Source organism: Phalacrocorax aristotelis, chromosome 11 (genome assembly GCF_949628215.1).
Source record: "Phalacrocorax aristotelis chromosome 11, bGulAri2.1, whole genome shotgun sequence".
NCBI lineage: Eukaryota > Metazoa > Chordata > Aves > Suliformes > Phalacrocoracidae > Phalacrocorax > Phalacrocorax aristotelis.
The window spans coordinates 11,586,831-11,603,452 of record NC_134286.1 but is presented as its reverse complement, the minus strand read 5'-3'; the positions used below and the strand labels follow the sequence as shown (position 1 = coordinate 11,603,452).

Genomic DNA, 16,622 nt, shown 5'->3' with positions numbered 1-16,622 from the left:
GTGGGTGTATTGCAGGCTGAAAGCTCTTTGGGTTTGGAGTGGGAGCTGCTGCCTGGAATGAATGAGGTGAAGTGTACCAGAGGCTTTGGTGTGCTGAGGAGGTTGTGCCCTTTTCCTTCAGGACATGCCTGGTCTATGGGCTACTCCTTGAATGGAAATACTTGCCTGTCACTTCAGAGGAGCTTTGAATGCCACAGGTCATGTGAGAGCTGGCCTCTTTCCTGCCTGTGGTCCTCATAACTAATGGGCCTTGTTGGCTTGGCAGTTGGCAGGATGCCTACTGGCATGGGCACAGACACACTGGGAGAGAGCTGGCAGTCAGCAGGTCTGAGGGGTGCATTTTGCATCAGGTGACAGATGCAGGTGACTCTTGCATCTGTCCCAGGTAGGTGCCCAGTCTTACAGTACACCTCTCTGCAGGGGCAGAAGCGTCTGGTGCTCTCTGAAAGCTGTTCCCGGGACTCAATGAGCAGCCAGCCCAGCTGCACAGTGCTGAACTACTCATATGGTGTGAATGCCTGGAAGTCCTGGGTGCAAGCCAAGTATGCAGGGGGAGAGACCAGCAAGGGAGAGGAGCTACGCTTTGGCCGTAAGTGCCTTGTCTAGATGGGGTAGAGTGGCAGAAACCTCCCAGAAGCTGAGTCCCAGGGTGCTGAGGTGCTCCTGGCCTTGCAGGCTATTGTCTGAGGCTGCTGTGCTTGTCTCCATAGCCAAGCCCATGAGGATCAAGGAAGACATCTTGGCCTGCACAGCTGCTGAGCTCAACTATGGCCTGGCCCAGTTTGTCAAGGAGATAACACGGCCCAATGGGGAACGCTACGAACCAGACAGCATCTATTACCTCTGCCTTGGCATCCAGCAGGTGAGGGAGGACTTGCTGCCCTCAGGTCCTCCACAGCCAAACCTGGGGGTCACATCTGGTGAAGAGAGCTTGTACCCTTTATTCTGCCTTCTGAGGACCCAGAGAGGCTCACTGGACTCTCCTTCAGTGCCTCAGCCCAGGACAGCAGCCCACCTGGTTTGGTCTTTGTTCCCAAGCCCAGTGAGTAGGGTGGCAGCTATTCCCTAGCCTTGCACCCTTCTTGCACATCGTTGAGGAGGGCTGGGAGATCTCTCCAAACTCAGTCCCTTCTTCAGGACAAAGTCTGCTTTGTCATGCCCTGGGGTTCTCCTCACAGCTCTCAGAAGTGGCTGGTTTTAGGAGTCCGCCCTGCAGTTCTGGTTGTACAAGGAGGGGCACTGTACATGTGTGCCCGGGGCTCTCTGGGGAGGGTTTGCATTCCAGGTGCTGCTGTGTCTCTCTTGACTGTGTGTTCTATCCTTTCTAGTACCTGCTCGAGAACAATCGTATGGTGAATATATTTACAGACCTTTACTACCTGACCTTTGTGCAGGAGCTGAACAAGTCCCTGAGCGGCTGGCAACCCACAATCTTACCAAATAGTATGTGTCTCCAGAGTACCTTCAGTCACCACATGTACCCAGTTTGTGCTTCTAGCCTTGGATCCTCCGGTCTGATTGTGGTCCCCCAGTCTCAACTCTCGTCTTTGACATAGGCAGCACGGTTCCACTGTGTCTTGGGGTCATACTGACACATACCGACAGTGGAGCCAGCCTTGTTTACACTTCAGCAGCTTCTGTTGCCCAGAGTCAGGGTAGCTGGGAGCAGAGCACGGCTGCTTTGTGTTCTGGGACAGTTTGAATCTTTACAACACTTCACGGTGATGTCTCCACCCTTTGGCAAAGAGGATACCAAGCCAGGAGGCACGCTGGCCCATGCCTTTGTGTTCCCAGCACATGGGCAAGTCCTGAACGGTGCTAAGTGTTGGCCAGGGTTACTGCGCTGCTGCCTAGTGAGCAGACAAACTCAGAGCTCTGCAGAGGCTTTTCATGATGCTGTGATCTGGGCTTCCTTCCCTGCTGTGTCTTGTCAGTGGTTAGTTTGCAGATCCAGCCTCACCTCTGAACATTGGCTGTCCCAGGCAGAGACATTTGGCTCCAGACCTATGTGTCTAGGCAGGAACTGGCCAGGTCTGTCCTGCCTGCTGCTTTTCCTTCATCTCACGCTGAGTGTGGTGGAGCACTGACCTGGAGTTCACTCTGTGGCCATCTATAGGGATGGGCAGTTAGGATTGATTTGGGTTCTGGCCTGCGGTTTGGCTGCCCTCTGGGGTGGCTCGTGGCTGGGCATGAGCATCTAGCTCTGCTAATGGCTCTGGAGAAGTAACCTCGTGGAAAAGGGGATGTTGTGAAGTGTCAATCTTGCAGTAAGCTTGCTTGGGTAGGGTGAAGAAATTTCCATGAGGTCACTGTGTATGTGACCTGGTTCTTCCTCTGTGCATTGCAGATACAGTTTTCTCACGTGTTGAGGAGGAGCACCTCTGGGAGTGCAAGCAGCTGGGTGTTTACTCACCCTTCGTGCTGCTCAACACCCTCATGTTCTTCAACACCAAGTTCTTCGGGCTGCAGACAGCAGAAGAGCACATGCAGCTCTCCTTCACCAATGTGGTGCGCCAGTCCCGCAAGTGCACCACAGCCCGTGGCATGACAAAAGTGGTGAGCATCCGCTACTACGCTCCTGCCAAGCAGAAGAAAGGCCGAGGTAGGGGCTGACAGAGCATCTCTTTCTCCCTCCCCCTGCCTCCCCCAGCAGGTCCCAGCTGTGATCCTGTTCTCTTCCCCTCTGCAGATGGTGGCTCTGGAAAGCGGAAGCGTGAGGAGGAAGTACCGATGCTGGAGCAGCGGGAGAACAGGATGAACCCACTCCGATGCCCAGTCAAGTTCTATGAGTTTTATCTCTCCAAATGGTGAGGCTTTCTCTGGAGAAGGGGCATGTGCCATTTTGGGGCCACCTCTCAGTTTTGGTGGGACCCTGTGGATTGGCTGCTTCTCTCAAAACATTTGTACCTGAGTGTGAAGCCTTGCCCAGGGTCTGCACTGCTTGTATTAGACCACGGTTGAGAGAATGCTTCTCTCTGGCCCCCTCCACTACTTGCCTCTCGCCAGACAGGCAAGAGTGTGCAGTATGAGTCCTGGTGCTTGGCTGGTTAGGGGCTTTGGTCCTGAGCAAGGAGCTGCAGACTCAGTTTGTGTCCTCATCCTGTGGAAGGATGAGAGGCTGTGACAAGCTTTGAGCCCCTCTTGATAACCATGAGGACAGGACAGGCTTTCTGAGTCCCTAGAGTTGGTAACCCAGGGCTCACCTTCCTCTCTCTTTATAGTCCCGAGAGTCTGCGGAATCGCAACGATGTCTTCTATCTGCAGCCTGAACGGTCATGCATCGCCGAGTCCCCACTCTGGTACTCTGTCATCCCCATGGACCGGAGCATGCTGGAGAGCATGCTGAACCGCATCCTGGCCGTGAGGGAGATCTATGAGGAACACAGTCGGCTCAGCAGCCTAGATGATGACATGGACTAAGAGCGAGGTGCTGCCAGGCTAGCTGCACTCCAGCCCTGGATGCCTTGTCTCCCTGCCTCCTGCTGCAGGGTGGGGGCCATGCAGCATGGGAGGGGATATTGCTGCAGCAGTGCTGTGTTTTCATCGTTACCAGACTTGGACATCCCATCCTGCTCGTTACAGGCCTCTCCTATGTATGTGGCCCCTGTGCTCAGCCCTGCCTCCTGTCCTGGCTGCTGGGTGAGCTGTCTTCCCAAGGGCCAGTCCCCACAGCACAGGGGTGGCAGAACACCTGGGGTAGCTCCCCTTGCCCAGCCCTGTTTTCCCCTAACCCTAGCCCTGACACTACCTGCCCCCGGGCAGGGGGAGAGGCAGGAACTGCACAATATGGCAGAGTGCTGTCTGGGACCAGTGGCCCCAAGGCTTTCAATTCCCACTTCCTTTAGCATCACCTTGCGAGGTTGCAGGTGGCAGCTCTCCTGCTGCAGCAAAATGGTGTTTTCAAGTCAGCGGGGAATGACCACCAGCAGCCTGAGAGCTGTTGGGTCAGGGGCAGGGCTTGTTCCCAGCAGTGGGAGAGGTTTGGCCTGGCTTTGGGGAGTAGAGGGAGCTGGTGCTGGAATGTGAGGGCAGAGACCTGGCCTTGCTGTGAGGCCACCTCTCTCAATTTTGTCAGTGTTTTCTGAGTTAGCGGAAAACTGATGGAGATGGGTCTGTGCCAGTACTGCCCCTTTCTCCCCACTGTCCCCCGTCCCAGCATAACACATCTCCCTGGTGCAAGGTGCCATCGGTGTGTCCCTCTGCTCTGGCTGGGGGCTCAGGCAGCCACTGGCACAAGTGAGGAGCTCTGCCTGGCCTCCCCCTCCCTCCTAAAGCAGTGGGGTGCCAGCACCCTGCCCGGGGTGAGCCTGGCTCTGGCTGTGCTGCTCCCTGCCCCTCCTCGTGTTCTGGTCAGTTTTCTTGAGCTGTACATGGGTCTCCTGTTGAGCCTGTATATATTGTTCTGGGCCCTGGCCCGGGGCCATCTGTTCTCTGTGTCTATGTGGAGAGTGAGCCGCTCACCAGTCTTGTTGTAGTGATGCCAGGGCAGTAGGACTAACTGTGTCTCTGGAAACCATTCATTTCAAATAAAGATGCAGAAAACTTTTGGCAGCCTGTGCTTTTCCCCCCAGAAAGGGTGGGCACTACAGGAGAGCAGGGCCAGTGTCCCACTGCTGCTGTGCACCTTGCTCCTGTCCCTCCCTACCTCCCTTTGCTGCCTGAGCTTCCTACCTTGTCTAGCCCCTGGTGCGCTGCCAGTTCTGGCATGCTGGGGTGGCCCCTGACCTGCTTCTCCCTGCCTGTCTCATTGCCCATAGGGCTACAGCCCAACCCAACCCAATCCAGTAGTGACCCCACCCTGGCCACCATGGGATAGACAGGTTAGAGAGGGATGGCAACGTGCCAGTGGGCAGACCAGGAGTCGAGTGAGGTGCAGTGGGTGTTTATTTGCTCCACCTGGGCTGATGCTCCAGCCCTGCCCTCCTCTCAGCCCTGCTGCTCCCAGGAGCACAACAAGGGGCTGAGCTGTGTCCCGACATCCATTCCCATCTCGTGCTGGCTGTGTGGTCCATGCCTGGCAGGACCCAGAGACAACCACAACTGTGGCTGCCTATATATCACCCATCCCTGAGCGTCCCAGCAGGCCACAGTCACACTGCCAGGTCTGCTGCGCGCACCTTCCCGTGGGACCCACTGGCCACCCCTAGCCATGCATCTGCCTTCCTCAGGGGTGCCAGGCCATGGGGGGGCCTGCCAGCAGCCATGGGGCTGCCACTGCTGGGCAGGATGACACAGGTGCTGTGGGGCCCCGCAGGGCCACCGGGACTGGGCAGGATGCGGGACTTGGGGCCTGGCCGTTGCCGGCACTTGGTGAGACCCAGGTGGTAGATCTCCACCAGGTTGAGCAACAGAGACACGCAGGCCACCCCCAGCATGAAGAGGATGAAGATGGTCTTCTCAGTGGGCCGGGAGATGTAGCAGTTGACAGTGTTGGGGCAGGGCCAGCGGCTGCAGGTGTAGAGGGGCTTTAGCTGGAACCCATACAAGGCGTACTGGCCCACAATGAAGCCCACTTCCAAAAGAGCCTTGAAGACAACATTGCAGATATACGTCCTCAGGATGGCCCCCCGCATGCAGACCCGTCCCCGTGTGTCCCCCGCAGGGAGCTGGGGCTGCCTGGCACGCTGCTGCCTGGCCCCGCTGCTGGCCTGTACCACTGCTTGTTGCTGCGCCTTCTCCTCCAGATGCACTAGGTGCAAGATGTGTCCCAGGTACACAAGGCTCGGGGTAGAGACGAAGATGATCTGCAGTACCCAGAAGCGGAGGTGGGAGATAGGGAAGGTGCTGTCATAGCAGGCGTTCTGGCAGCCAGGCTGCTGCGTATCACAGGAGAAGCCAGACAGCTCATCACCCCAGACCCGCTCAGCAGCCGCCCCCAGCACCAGGATGCGGAAGACGAAGAGGACGGTGAGCCAGACCTTCCCCACCACTGTGGAGTGCTCCTGGGTGCTCTCCAGCAGCCGCCCCAGCAGGCTCCAGTCCCCCATGGCACACGCCGCGTTGCCCTGCAAGACAGCTGCCCTCCAGACTCCGCCACCCCGCAACCTGCCAAACCGCCACCCCATCCCCCAGGTGGGTGGGTGTGCAGGGACTCAACCCGGGGCTGTCCCTGGAGTATCCCCACCCTGCAGCCCATGGGGCCCCCTAACCTGTTGTGGGGAGGCCAGTGGGAGCAACGACCTCTGGCAGAAAGCAGCCCCCGCCATGCTGGGAGCACTGTGGGGGACGCCACAGTGGTGATCCAGCATGGGGACCCCTCACCGTTGACAGGCGCGTGGGGCAGAGCCTGGTGCTCCTGCGCTGTCCTGTCGGCTCCCCTTGGTGGGGCAATGTGGGATGCTGCGAGGCCCCTTCCTGGCTGGTCCCTGGCTCCTCAGCGGGGTGCAGGCAGGTCCAGCTGGCTCTGTTCGTCTGTCCACCCGACAGTGGGCATGGGGTTATTGGGGCATGAAGCAGCTGCATGCCCCATTGGCTTTTGTTGTGACTGGCAGATGAAACAGCCACTAGGGAAACTTTTTCTCTCTATTTTTGGTCTGGGCATTTTTCTAAATATATTTGGGGCTGCAGGGGCTGGTGCTGGGGGAGCGCAAGCCCTTGGACACTGCTCAATGCCACCCAGGGGTCACTGCTTCTACATGCCAGTTGCCAGGGCACTGTGGCCATGGCCCCAGCCCAGCCCAGCCCAGGCACTGCAGCTCTCATAGTCCCTGGTGGCACCCACCTGGGCTAGGGTGCAGGGTTGGGGACCCCACGCTGGCACCCCAGCCCCCAGCACATCCCGTCCGGAGCAGAAAGGAGGGAGGCAGTGCCTGAGAATGGAGATTTAATGGCCCGAGGTGCCCTCCTGGCTGTCCAGGAGGGCTGGACCAGTGCCTGAGGGATGCTATCCATGGGACAGGGACAGCATGGGACTGTGGGGTGGGGGCAAGGCTGGGTCCCCTGCAATGCTGGCCCTAGCAGGCAGAGCAGCGGTCAGCCTTCTCCTGCAGCCCAGGGTTGCGGCGCAGCATGTCCTTGAGGGAGCCATCCTGCTCTGTCAGCAGCTGGTTGATCTCATTCTGCTTGTACTCAGAGGAGAGCTTGTGCCCATAGAAGGAGCCTTTCCCTGATGGGGGGTTGGAGTTGTGCTGGCCTCGGCGGGCACAGGCCCGCACCATCAGGTAGACCAGCTCTGCCATGTTGAGGAAGATGCAGATGCTGGAGGTCACCAGCATGAAGACGGTAAAGATGGTCTTCTCGGTGGGCCGGGAGATGAAGCAGTCAACGGTGTTGGGGCATGGGTAAGCCTCACATTTAACCAGCCGCACCATCTGGTAGCCCGGGTAGAGCATGTAGAAGATGTACATAAACACGGCCTCAAAGATTAACCTGAAAACCACGCTGCAGACGTACGTCCACCACAGTGAACCTGATATGCGCATCTTGTGCTTCTTCACCTCCTCCATGTGCTTGGGGTCTGCATGCCCTGTCAGCACCAGCAGCTTCTTCTCCTGGTGCTGCTGGTAGGCCACATGCATGGCCACAAGGAGGGCTGGTGTGGTGACGAGGATGAGCTGCAGGGCCCACAGACGGATGTGGGAGATGGGGAAGAAGTGGTCATAGCAGACGCTGTTGCAGCCGGGCTGCTGGGTGTTGCAGGTGAAGGCAGATTTCTCGTCCCCCCAGACACTCTCAGCTGCCACCACCAGCACCATTATCCGGAAGATGAAGATTACAGAGAGCCAGATGCGCCCAATAGCGGTGGAGTGGCGGTTCACCCCGCTCAGCACTGTGTAGAGGCCTGCCCAGTTCATCGTTCCTCACGTCTGCAGGAGCAAGCAGTGAGAGATGCTGTTAGGAGCAGGAAGAGCCCCTGGATGAGAGCCACCACATCCTGGCCCTGGTGGCAGCAGCCCCAGGAGCGAACCAGGAACAACTGGCTGCCAAAGCCCCGGTAGGTGGACAACAGGATGGACGGACAGCAGGACAGCAGCATGGCTACCACTGCTGACATGGCTCAGAGCAGCGTTTTGGCCAGAGCAGGCAGGATACAGGTTGGCCCTGCAGTGCCAGATGTTCCTGCCCTGCCACCCCACACTGGCACAAGGATCCTGACCCATGGCTGCTGCAGAGGATGGGGGTGAAGCTCCCACACCTCTGCAGGGGCCCTGGATCTGCACCCACCACTGAGCTCTCTGGCTAGGGATGGACCCAAGGAGCTCCATGGGCTCCTCTGCAGTAGCATCTCCCTGCCCTTGCACCCTCATTCCCTGAAGGAGTAGGGCCAGGGAGCCCAGAGCTGGGGAGATCCCCCGTGCAGCTAAGCATTGCCACCCTCCTAAAGCCACCCATGCCTGGGGAGCATGGGGGTGTCCCCACATCCCAAGCACAGACCCCCACCCCGCTGGGGCCACCCGCTGGCACTGAGCAGCCCCAGAAGCTGCGTCCCACCCCAAGCACAAGGCTAGGGGGCTGGGACCTGCCTTCCAGCCGACCCTGGTTGGAGGGTTCCGGCGGTGCGTACCTGCCAGTGAGGAAGGGTCCTCGCGAACTGCCCCCAGTGGCCCCTCTAAGGATTCATGTCTCCCACAGGAGAGCTCAGCTCCGCCTGCCCTCGTCTCTATCCGCCACTGCCCTGCAGTGGAAGTCATATGCTGCTTTATAAACTATTTACATACAATGGGGCCTTTATCAGCCCCTGAACAACACACTTTAGCATTCAGATCCAACGCCCTGACTTCCGCCCACCCTGGCCAAACAAAGTGCTTGTGTGCTGTATTCCCACTGCCCAGCCCTGCACCCGCTCCCACCTCGCCCTATGCTGACCATGGCCCTGGCCCCCCCAACTGCCAGCTGCAGGGTGCTCATTGCTGTCTGGTGGGACCCATGCTGCAGGCACCACAGGGCTGGACAGCCACCCAGGGTGCCTGGGGGTCTTTTCCCCAGGATGCATAGCAAAGCCCAGCTGGGTGCCCATCCCTCATGGATGACATGGGGCACCATGATGGGAGCTAGAGTCTGGCTGCTCCCCAGCATGGCACTGAGCAGTCTGTGGGGACCTGTGAGGCTGGTGGGGGCAACAGCCCCTGTGCTTGCAGACCCCCATGCCCCTGATCCCTCAGGGCTGGTGTCCCAACCACACCATCACACTGTGCCCCATACCTGTGGGGATGGTGCCACGTCCCTTGAGTTTTGTCACCAGGCTCTGGTGACCAGCAGCACATCCAGTAAAACCTAACAGCTGAGGGCCCGCAGGGTGGCAGGGCAACAATGCCGTCCCAAATGCCACCTCCACCCCTTAGCCCAGGGTGCAAACACCTGGAGCTGCACAAACAGTGGTGGGCAAAAACCCTCCAGCAAAGCCATGGGGAGGGCAACCGGTGCCCAGGCCACACTCTGCTCCTTGCCCCTCTCCGCCTATGCGGGCCAGCTCTGCCCTCCATGGCCCATGACCGAGCCTCCCTGTGGCCCCCACCCTGGACCCCCCCCCCAGTGCCCCCCAGCTAGGGGAATGTGTAACTACCCCAGCTACAGTGCTGTGCCTACCAGCCTCTCACCTCAGCACCAGGACAGGCACAGGTCTTGGGGAGCACAGAAGCCTCAGCGTTCAGCACAGCAGCACCCTGGACTTTATACTGCCCTCCTGTACGTCACCCACCCCCTTCCAAACAGCCACACTCCCGCCAGGACTCGCCCTCTGCCGAGTAAACAACACAGGTGTGTCCAGCCGTCCAGCCTGCACTGACACCACTGAGGCACCCACCAGCACCCGAGCATACCCCGGGGACAGCGCGGGAGCCACTGCAGCACCGAGGCAGGGCCAGCCCCCCGGAATAGTCCCCGTGGGAGCTCTGTGGTTGCCCTGACCACGTTACCCTGCTGTGAGCATCCTCTCCTGCCATGTCCCCTGCAACCCGGGCACATGCACCACGGTGGGACCCCCCGCCTCCATCCTGGGGGATGGCTCTGGGCACCCCTAGCACCCAAAGCACTTTGATCCATTGCTGCACGCTGCAGGCTGTTCTGAGGGGAGCCACCAACACCCAGATTTCATGTATAAAAGTGCCGCCAAAGGAAAGGCAAACAGCCTGTCAACGATTAACCCAGCTAGCGGCCTACTCCAAGGTCTGGCCGCCCAGCACCCTGTGTGGCCACGCACTGCACAGGGACATGGCGACCCTGCTCTCCATTTTGGGGCCCCGGGATGGGCTGCAGGACCCCGCACACCAACCCCTGCATGAGGATGGCAGTGGTGTCACTGTCCCCCACATGAGGGTGGCAGGGTGGCACTGTGGGGGGCGACGGTGGGGGGCGATGGGCAGTGAAGGTCTGGGGATCGTCGGGGGTGCGGGGCGGGTGGGGCCGGCCGGGGGCCGCAATCTCAGCCCACGTAAACCGCCGGCTTGCGTCAGCTGCGCCCTGCGGAGAGCGGGAGCGGCCGTAAGCGCCGGCACCGCCTTGGCCACGCACCCGGGGCGCGCCGCGGGACCGGGGGGCCCTGCCCGAGCGGGGTGCGGGAGGGGGCACGGGGGGTGTCGGAGGGCAGACGGGGAGGCAGTATGTGCAAGGGGCTAGTGGGGCCAGGCCGGGGGAATCAGGCCGGGTGGGGGTGACAGACTGGTGTGCACTGAGGGATTTGTGGGCTGAGCTTAGTGGGGGGAAGCATTGCGGGGGGCTGCAGGAGCCAGGCTGCGGGTCACTGGGGGCTCCGGGAGGCAGGCCCGGGGCAGCGGGGCAGTGCGGGGCTGGCTGCGCCCGGCAGCGGCAGCAGGTGGCGCTGCGGGGCCGGGCCGGGCCGGGTCGGGGGGCGGCGGGGCCCCACCCGCCCGCGGCAGCACCCGGCGGAGCTCAACGTGTAGGAATACACCTAAAATATAATAAAAATGAAGAAAAAATAAAGAGGAAAGAGGGAGGAGGACCCCGGGGCGTTGCTGTCCAGCGCGGTGCCCGCCCGTCGTCCTCACCGGGAGGTGATGGGAGGACTAGGAGCCCCGGGGGTGGGCGGGAGTGCGGGCAGCACCCTCGCCTGCCCGGGGCTGCCGCTGACCTCCGGGCCCGGCCTTCGGGCACCGCCGCCTGTTTGCAGTAGGCAAAACTGTTGTGCAAAAGCCAGTGGTCAAGGACAGGCTGTACAAAGCAGCTGTGGCTGGCGCTGCCTCCAGCGGCCAGAAAACTGCCCCGTCTGCAACCACGTGCACCAGAAATTGACTCTGTTAATGACGTTATGGTGAGGTTAATTTGGTGTCTGAGTTTGCAGCGAAGAGCTCGAGACATGGGCACGTTGAATGCAGACAAGCTGATGAGATGGGCAGGGCTGACCCAACGTTCACATGGTAGGCCAGCAGTGACGCAGCTGCTGGCACCTTGCTGGGGTCAGAGATCTCACAGACCAGCAGTCTGCATTGGTACAATGGAGGAAATCAAGCTCCAGCCATCACCAAAACACCTCCGCTACCAGGAGGAAAAGCATGCTGTAGAGCAGGTTCTCAGCACCCCCTTTCCCCTTCCATCCTGCCCCAGGCAAGGATGGCCCCATGCATGGCTCAGCCTTGCCGCCAGTCCAGATGGCCACTGCAGTGCAGGGGCTGCTGAGCTTCCAGGCTCAGGGTGACAGCAGCACAGGCATTCCTGGATCCAGGCTGCTGCCCTCAGAGAGACAAAACCCTCGGTTTGAGTCAACTCTGCTGGGAAGGGTGATGGCAGCGGGTAAGCACAGAAATCCTTTTGTGCTGCTGCAGCACAGGGCAGAGGGGATTGCAGTGCACAGTGTAACGGCTTGTCCTGCCCGCCTGCGCGTCTGCTGTCCTGTGTCCTGGGTACATCGGGGTGTGGGGACCGAGACCAGGATGTTGTCTCAGTAATGCTGCTGTGTGGAGCAGCATCCCTGCCCTCCTGCTGGCTATGGCTCCCGGAGCCGGCAAGGGCCAGGCACAGGTCACTCATCCTCTCCCCATGCCAAGGACACCTTTGTGGTTTCGTTCCCTTACGATTCTCTTTGCCAGCAGCCCTAAACATGTCCCCTGAAGCTTAGGCTGTCCTACAATCATCACACAGCTGTTACCTGCATGTAGCCTCTGGGACAGCGTGTCCCCTGTGCTTTGCCTCCAAAGATGGTCTCCAAAGAAATGCTGCTGATGGTCAAAGACATCCTGGACAGATGGCAGGCATGGGAATTTTGCAAAGGCAGTAGCGTAATAGCAACATGTCATCTGTCACCAGCTTGTCCTTGGGGTCCTAGCTGGGGTGGCCATACTGGCACATAGGGACAGCAGGCAGCTGGGGCCATGCAAGGCCTGAACAATGCTGCCCAGGGAGGTGGTTGAGTATCTGTCTCTGGAGGTATTTAGAAGAAGGGTAGATGTGGTGCTTGAGAATATGGTTTAGTGGTGGACTTGGCAGTGCTAGGTTAGCAGTTGCCCTTGATGATCTTAAGGGTCTTTTCCAACTTTAATGATTCTGTGATTCTAAGGATAAGGAAGGGGTTCGGAAGGGCAGGGCAAGCCCTATACTTGGGCAGAAAGGCAGCTCCTCTTCAAGAAAGCACTAGCCACCATAGTGTGGGCAATTGGTGGTGATGCTGGCGTCGCTGGGATGGGCCACTGGCCTCTAGGCAAGGCTGGCTGCTTTGGAGCTGTGCATCGGAGCACCACCATTTCTGTGGAAACCCAGTCTGGTGTCCCGATGTGGGTTTTTCATCTTAGTTCCTCCTGCAGCTGGTCACTAATCAGGGGCAGCTCGTGGCTGCAAGGGAGGGCCCTGGTTCCGCGGTCCTGGGGCTGCCGGGTGGGTCAGACTGGAAGGGCAGCGCTGGATAGGGCTGCGGGTCAGGGTTCAGGTTGGGCAGCTGTGCCCCCACTCAGAGAGGTGAGCTCACAGGGAGCAGCTCTGCCTGCAGCATGGAGAAGCCCAGGGAAGGCAGCCCTATGCCCTGGGCAGGGGTCCCGTTGGCCCATTGCAGTCCCATCATAGAGGACTCTGTTACTACCTGTCCCAGGCACTCTGCAGCATCCCACCTCTTGGCGGCATGGCACGGCACAGCACGGCATGCCCCCTGCGCAGCCCTCCCGCCTGTCACCCCGTGACCCCCAGCCCCCCTGGCTTGGGGCCTCAGCCTGGCTCCGTTGCCTGCACGCTGCCTGGAGGCGATTCAGGCCCCGTGCCTGGTTTCCATGGCAACTCCAGTTGAAATTACATTAAAAAGAAATGAAACCAGCAGCTTTTCTGGTTGGTAAGCAGGGGGAGGGGAGCTGGGCTGGGAAAGGTGGGGGGGGGAGCTTGGTTGGAGGGGGCTGTGGGGCAGATGAGGTCCCAGTGCTGGGCCCAGAAGGGTTGGGGGTATGCAGGGACCCCCCCCACTGTGTCACCCAGTGTTGGCAATCCTGGGTCGCATGGTGCTGGCTCGCATGCCTGCTGCACTGTGGGTCCAGCAACACAACCTGGTGGGTTGATACCAGGGCCCTCCTGCTGCTGCTGTGGGGTGGGTGCCAGGTACATGGGGACTGTCCAGACCCTCTGCCAGCAGGCATGGCCATGGCCAGGGTGGCTCTGAGCCAGCATGGGCACCCCACCTAGCCTGGGAGGCCCCAGCTCCTGCATGCTCCAAGAAGAGGCTTGACACACTGCTATTAAAAATATCACTTCTGTTTTATTTGGAATTTGTTACTCTGCGCGGGTGACAGGTTATAAATACATTCTCCAACGAGCATCCTCACCCTCAGCCCTGCCCGGGTGCAGGAGCCGGGGCAGGATGCAGGGCCAGGGGTGCGTTGGCTGCAGACAGTAGGGCCAGCCGGCACCAGTGCATCACGGCTGCCAGCGTGGGCAGCATCTGCCAGTCGGACCGTCTTGCACAGGGACGAGGTATGGTGTCCCTGCTAGGACCCGTTCTTTCCTCCTGCCTCCCCAAGCCCCAAGTGCCAGTGCCCACCGTGGGAGGCTGAGACTGGGGTGCCTCACGTGGGCTCCCGGGTAGCGCCTTTCTACACCCTGCTGCACCGAAGCCCCTTGCCTTCAGCCCTGCTACCTGCAGCCACATGTAGTTTGGTGGCCACCACCAGCCCGGCCCCAGCCCCAGGGCAGGTGCGCTCCCAGCCCCATGCAGGCTGCATCACCCCCAGCAGCCCTGCTCAAGCAGCCCCAGACCAGGCATCTATCCCAGCCCCATGCCCCAGATGCCAGAGCTGGGGCCACCCCACAACGGGGGAAAGGCCCCAGCAGGAGCAAGATGGGAGGCAGTCACTGTCAGTGTGTGGCTCACTCTGTTCCAGCCAGCCCTGCAATGCTGCCCTCCCCTGCCACAGGCTGTAAACAGCTGGCTCTGCTTTTGGGCAGCAGCGTGGGCAGGGAGGGCACCGCATGGCCCCGGGACAGTGATGAAGGGACGTGGGATGCTTCCAGGGGAGCAAGGCAGGGTGGGGAGCACTGGGACACAGTGCTGGGGGCTGCCCTGGGTTGATGGGGGTGGGCAGATGGTGCGGTGCTCACAGCAGGTGATGCCCATGCGGGGCAGTGGGTGGCACTGGTGTGGTGGCAGAGGGGTGGGCCAGGGTGGGAGGTGCTCGCGGGCAGGCCATCGGGTAGGCTATTTGGCTGAGATACGTGGGCACGGGTGACAGAGGAGGGAGAATATCAAAAATACAAAAGAGCGCGGCCCCACAGCGCAGGAGGCAGTGCCCTGCCTGGTGCCCGCCCGTGGCAGGCGGGGGCTGCGGGGGGCCGGCACCGCGCGCACACGCTGGCTTCTAACTGGCTTTTTATTTTGTATCAAGAACACTTGGTTTTAAAATCTTTACAAAGGACAAAACGCGGCGACTCCGTTAGTGTGTAAAGAACTAAAGATCTGCTTAAAAAACATCTCTGCAAAGAGAAACGACTGACACAAAAGAGATTCTCTGCAGCGCAAAGAGGAGCAGAGCTGCCAAGTCTCCAGCCTGGGGCCCTGCTCCCAGGGTCCCCGGGGTCCCCGAGCCCCGGCACTGGCCCCAGCGCCCACACCCAGCACAAGGCCAGGTCCCCAGACCCTGCCCCGCTCCCTCTGCCTGTAGCACCATGGCCCGGGGCCACTTCTCGACACAGTGAAGGAGCCTTTTCCAGGGCTTTTGGGATGCCAAGATGCCTGGCGATGCCCGGGCACCAGCCAAGAGTGATGCCTGGCCCCGCTCCCTATCAGTCCTGGGGTGCTCAGCGGATGGAGTACTGGGGACGCAACCACCCCATGGCAGGGCACAGCTCTGGTGCAGGGAGCCCTGTGGCTGCTGCCAGCGGGGTCCCCCCTGCCCGCTTGTGCCAGTGCATGGGTGCAGGGGCTACACCATGTCCCTCCCTGCACTCGACTGGCACCCCAGGGTGACCCATGGGGCCCTCCAGCTGGAAGTTGGGAGAGTCAAAGCACTTCTCAAAAGTTAGATAGGAACGAAAGAAAGCGCTGGGTGGAGAGCAGGGCGTCCGGCCATGCCAGGACCCCATGGGTCTCAGGGCTCGGTGCCGCACCGTCCGTGGGCGCTGCCCCTCTGTCCGGGGGCTCTGTTGGCCCTGCCGGTCCCTCTGCCAGTGTCTGCTGCGTGCGTGTGGGTGCGTGCATGCGTGTGCGCCGGCGGCAGGCAGCTATACCCTGGTGGTGGAGTGTGAGTGTGGGAGCCCCGTGCTGTTGAAGCCGGCAGTGAAGGTGTTGTAGGGGTGCAGGGTCTGCAGCCCCACCAGCGAGTTGGGGATCATGGTGATGGTGTTGGGGGTCATGAGTGGGATGTCGTCTGGAGAGCGGCGCAAGGTGAGGGTGTAGTCGGGCAGAGCGGCCAGGCGCAGGGCATCATGGGGCGGCACAGCCTCGCACTCATGGTGCCCCTGGCTCACCTGCAAGGAGGGCATCTCCTCATCGGGCGCATGGGCGATGTCGTTGGCGGCACCACGCTGGGGACTGGGCTGCCGGTGAGTGTCCTGCCGGCGCTTGTCCTTGCGGTAGTAGAGGGCAGCGAATGCCAACACGTTGAGGAAGAGGAGGGAGGCACCCACAGCGATGGTGACACTCAGCTCGGTGGAGTAGTCACGGGGGCTCTCAAGCAGGGTGCCCGCCTCCTGCTCTGGGCTCCACTTCTCCTTCCCATTCTCACTGTTGTAGGCGGGTGAGATAGCAGGGCGCTTGGTGGTCCAGATCTTGCCATTGGGCCGGCGGGTGATGTGGGAGTTCTGTGTGGTGTCAGGCGGCGGCACTTTGGTGGTGGTGGAGGTGTAGTGGAACATATCATGCAGATTGTACAGGTGAGGGACCAGGTGCTTCCAGAAAGCCACCTTTGTGGCCCGGTAGTGGTCACGTACCCGTGGCTTCAGCCCAATATGCAGGTACAGCTGGTCGCGGGGGTTGTACTTGGACCAGGCTACCTCCTCAAACCGGTTGGCCTTGGTGTGGATGAATTTGGTGTCCTGGGGGACAGGCTTGTTGGGGTCCCTGCGAAACACAGGCAAAACAGCTAGCACTGGGAAAAGCCAGAGAGGCAAGGAGGGAGAGCCGGATGCAGAGATGGAGGCTGGGGGGGACCTTTGCTAGTGGCAGCACAGGGTGGGCTGGTGAAAGGTCCTGCATGGCTGGGCAGCACCCCAACCCTGGGTCACCATAACCACAGCCAACCAACCTCCCCACCTCTGTGCTT

The 16,622-nt window shown here is 60.4% G+C and overlaps 4 protein-coding genes across 10 annotated transcripts in view; 1 reads left to right on the top strand and 3 right to left on the bottom strand.

The window, feature by feature from the left end:
* The window catches only part of ZMYM3 (zinc finger MYM-type containing 3), a 34,486-nt gene extending 29,940 nt beyond the window's left edge, over positions 1–4,546 (top strand). For all 4 annotated transcript variants that reach the window (XM_075106910.1, XM_075106908.1, XM_075106911.1 and 1 more), the window contains 6 exons: positions 421–589; positions 711–862; positions 1,329–1,443; positions 2,348–2,602; positions 2,690–2,807; positions 3,222–4,546. In XM_075106910.1, coding sequence (XP_074963011.1) covers positions 421–589; positions 711–862; positions 1,329–1,443; positions 2,348–2,602; positions 2,690–2,807; positions 3,222–3,420 — 1,008 coding nt within the window. In that variant the 3' untranslated portion in view covers positions 3,421–4,546. The remainder of the gene's footprint in view (positions 1–420; positions 590–710; positions 863–1,328; positions 1,444–2,347; positions 2,603–2,689; positions 2,808–3,221) is intronic.
* Positions 4,547–4,866: 320 nt separating this feature from the next.
* On the bottom strand, positions 4,867–6,065 carry LOC142063307 (gap junction alpha-3 protein-like). Its single transcript, XM_075106916.1, has one exon. It carries the CDS (start codon positions 6,063–6,065, stop codon positions 5,091–5,093), a length of 975 nt encoding a protein of 324 aa, XP_074963017.1. The 3' UTR covers positions 4,867–5,090.
* Positions 6,066–6,808: 743 nt separating this feature from the next.
* On the bottom strand, positions 6,809–9,645 carry GJB1 (gap junction protein beta 1). Of its 2 annotated transcripts, XM_075106919.1 has the most exons (3): positions 9,537–9,638; positions 8,504–8,614; positions 6,809–7,805 (listed from the first exon to the last, which is right to left on the bottom strand). In XM_075106919.1, exon 3 carries the CDS (start codon positions 7,791–7,793, stop codon positions 6,954–6,956), a length of 840 nt encoding a protein of 279 aa, XP_074963020.1. In that variant the 5' UTR covers positions 7,794–7,805; positions 8,504–8,614; positions 9,537–9,638; the 3' UTR covers positions 6,809–6,953. The 2 variants fall into 2 exon arrangements, with proteins under 2 accessions (XP_074963020.1, XP_074963019.1); XM_075106918.1 differs by lacking the exon at positions 8,504–8,614 and having other exon boundaries at positions 9,537–9,645.
* A 3,959-nt stretch (positions 9,646–13,604) lies between these two features.
* The window catches only part of NLGN3 (neuroligin 3), a 42,431-nt gene continuing 39,413 nt past the window's right edge, over positions 13,605–16,622 (bottom strand). For all 3 annotated transcript variants that reach the window (XM_075106907.1, XM_075106905.1, XM_075106906.1), the window contains one exon: positions 13,605–16,420. In XM_075106907.1, coding sequence (XP_074963008.1) covers positions 15,583–16,420 — 838 coding nt within the window. In that variant the 3' untranslated portion in view covers positions 13,605–15,582. The remainder of the gene's footprint in view (positions 16,421–16,622) is intronic.

What these genes read in the sequence shown, in the direction of transcription:
- LOC142063307 (XM_075106916.1), bottom strand. Translation starts at nt 6,065, where the DNA reads ATGGGGTGGCGGTTTGGCAGGTTGCGGGGTGGCGGAGTCTGGAGGGCA.
- GJB1 (XM_075106918.1), bottom strand. Translation starts at nt 7,793, where the DNA reads ATGAACTGGGCAGGCCTCTACACAGTGCTGAGCGGGGTGAACCGCCAC.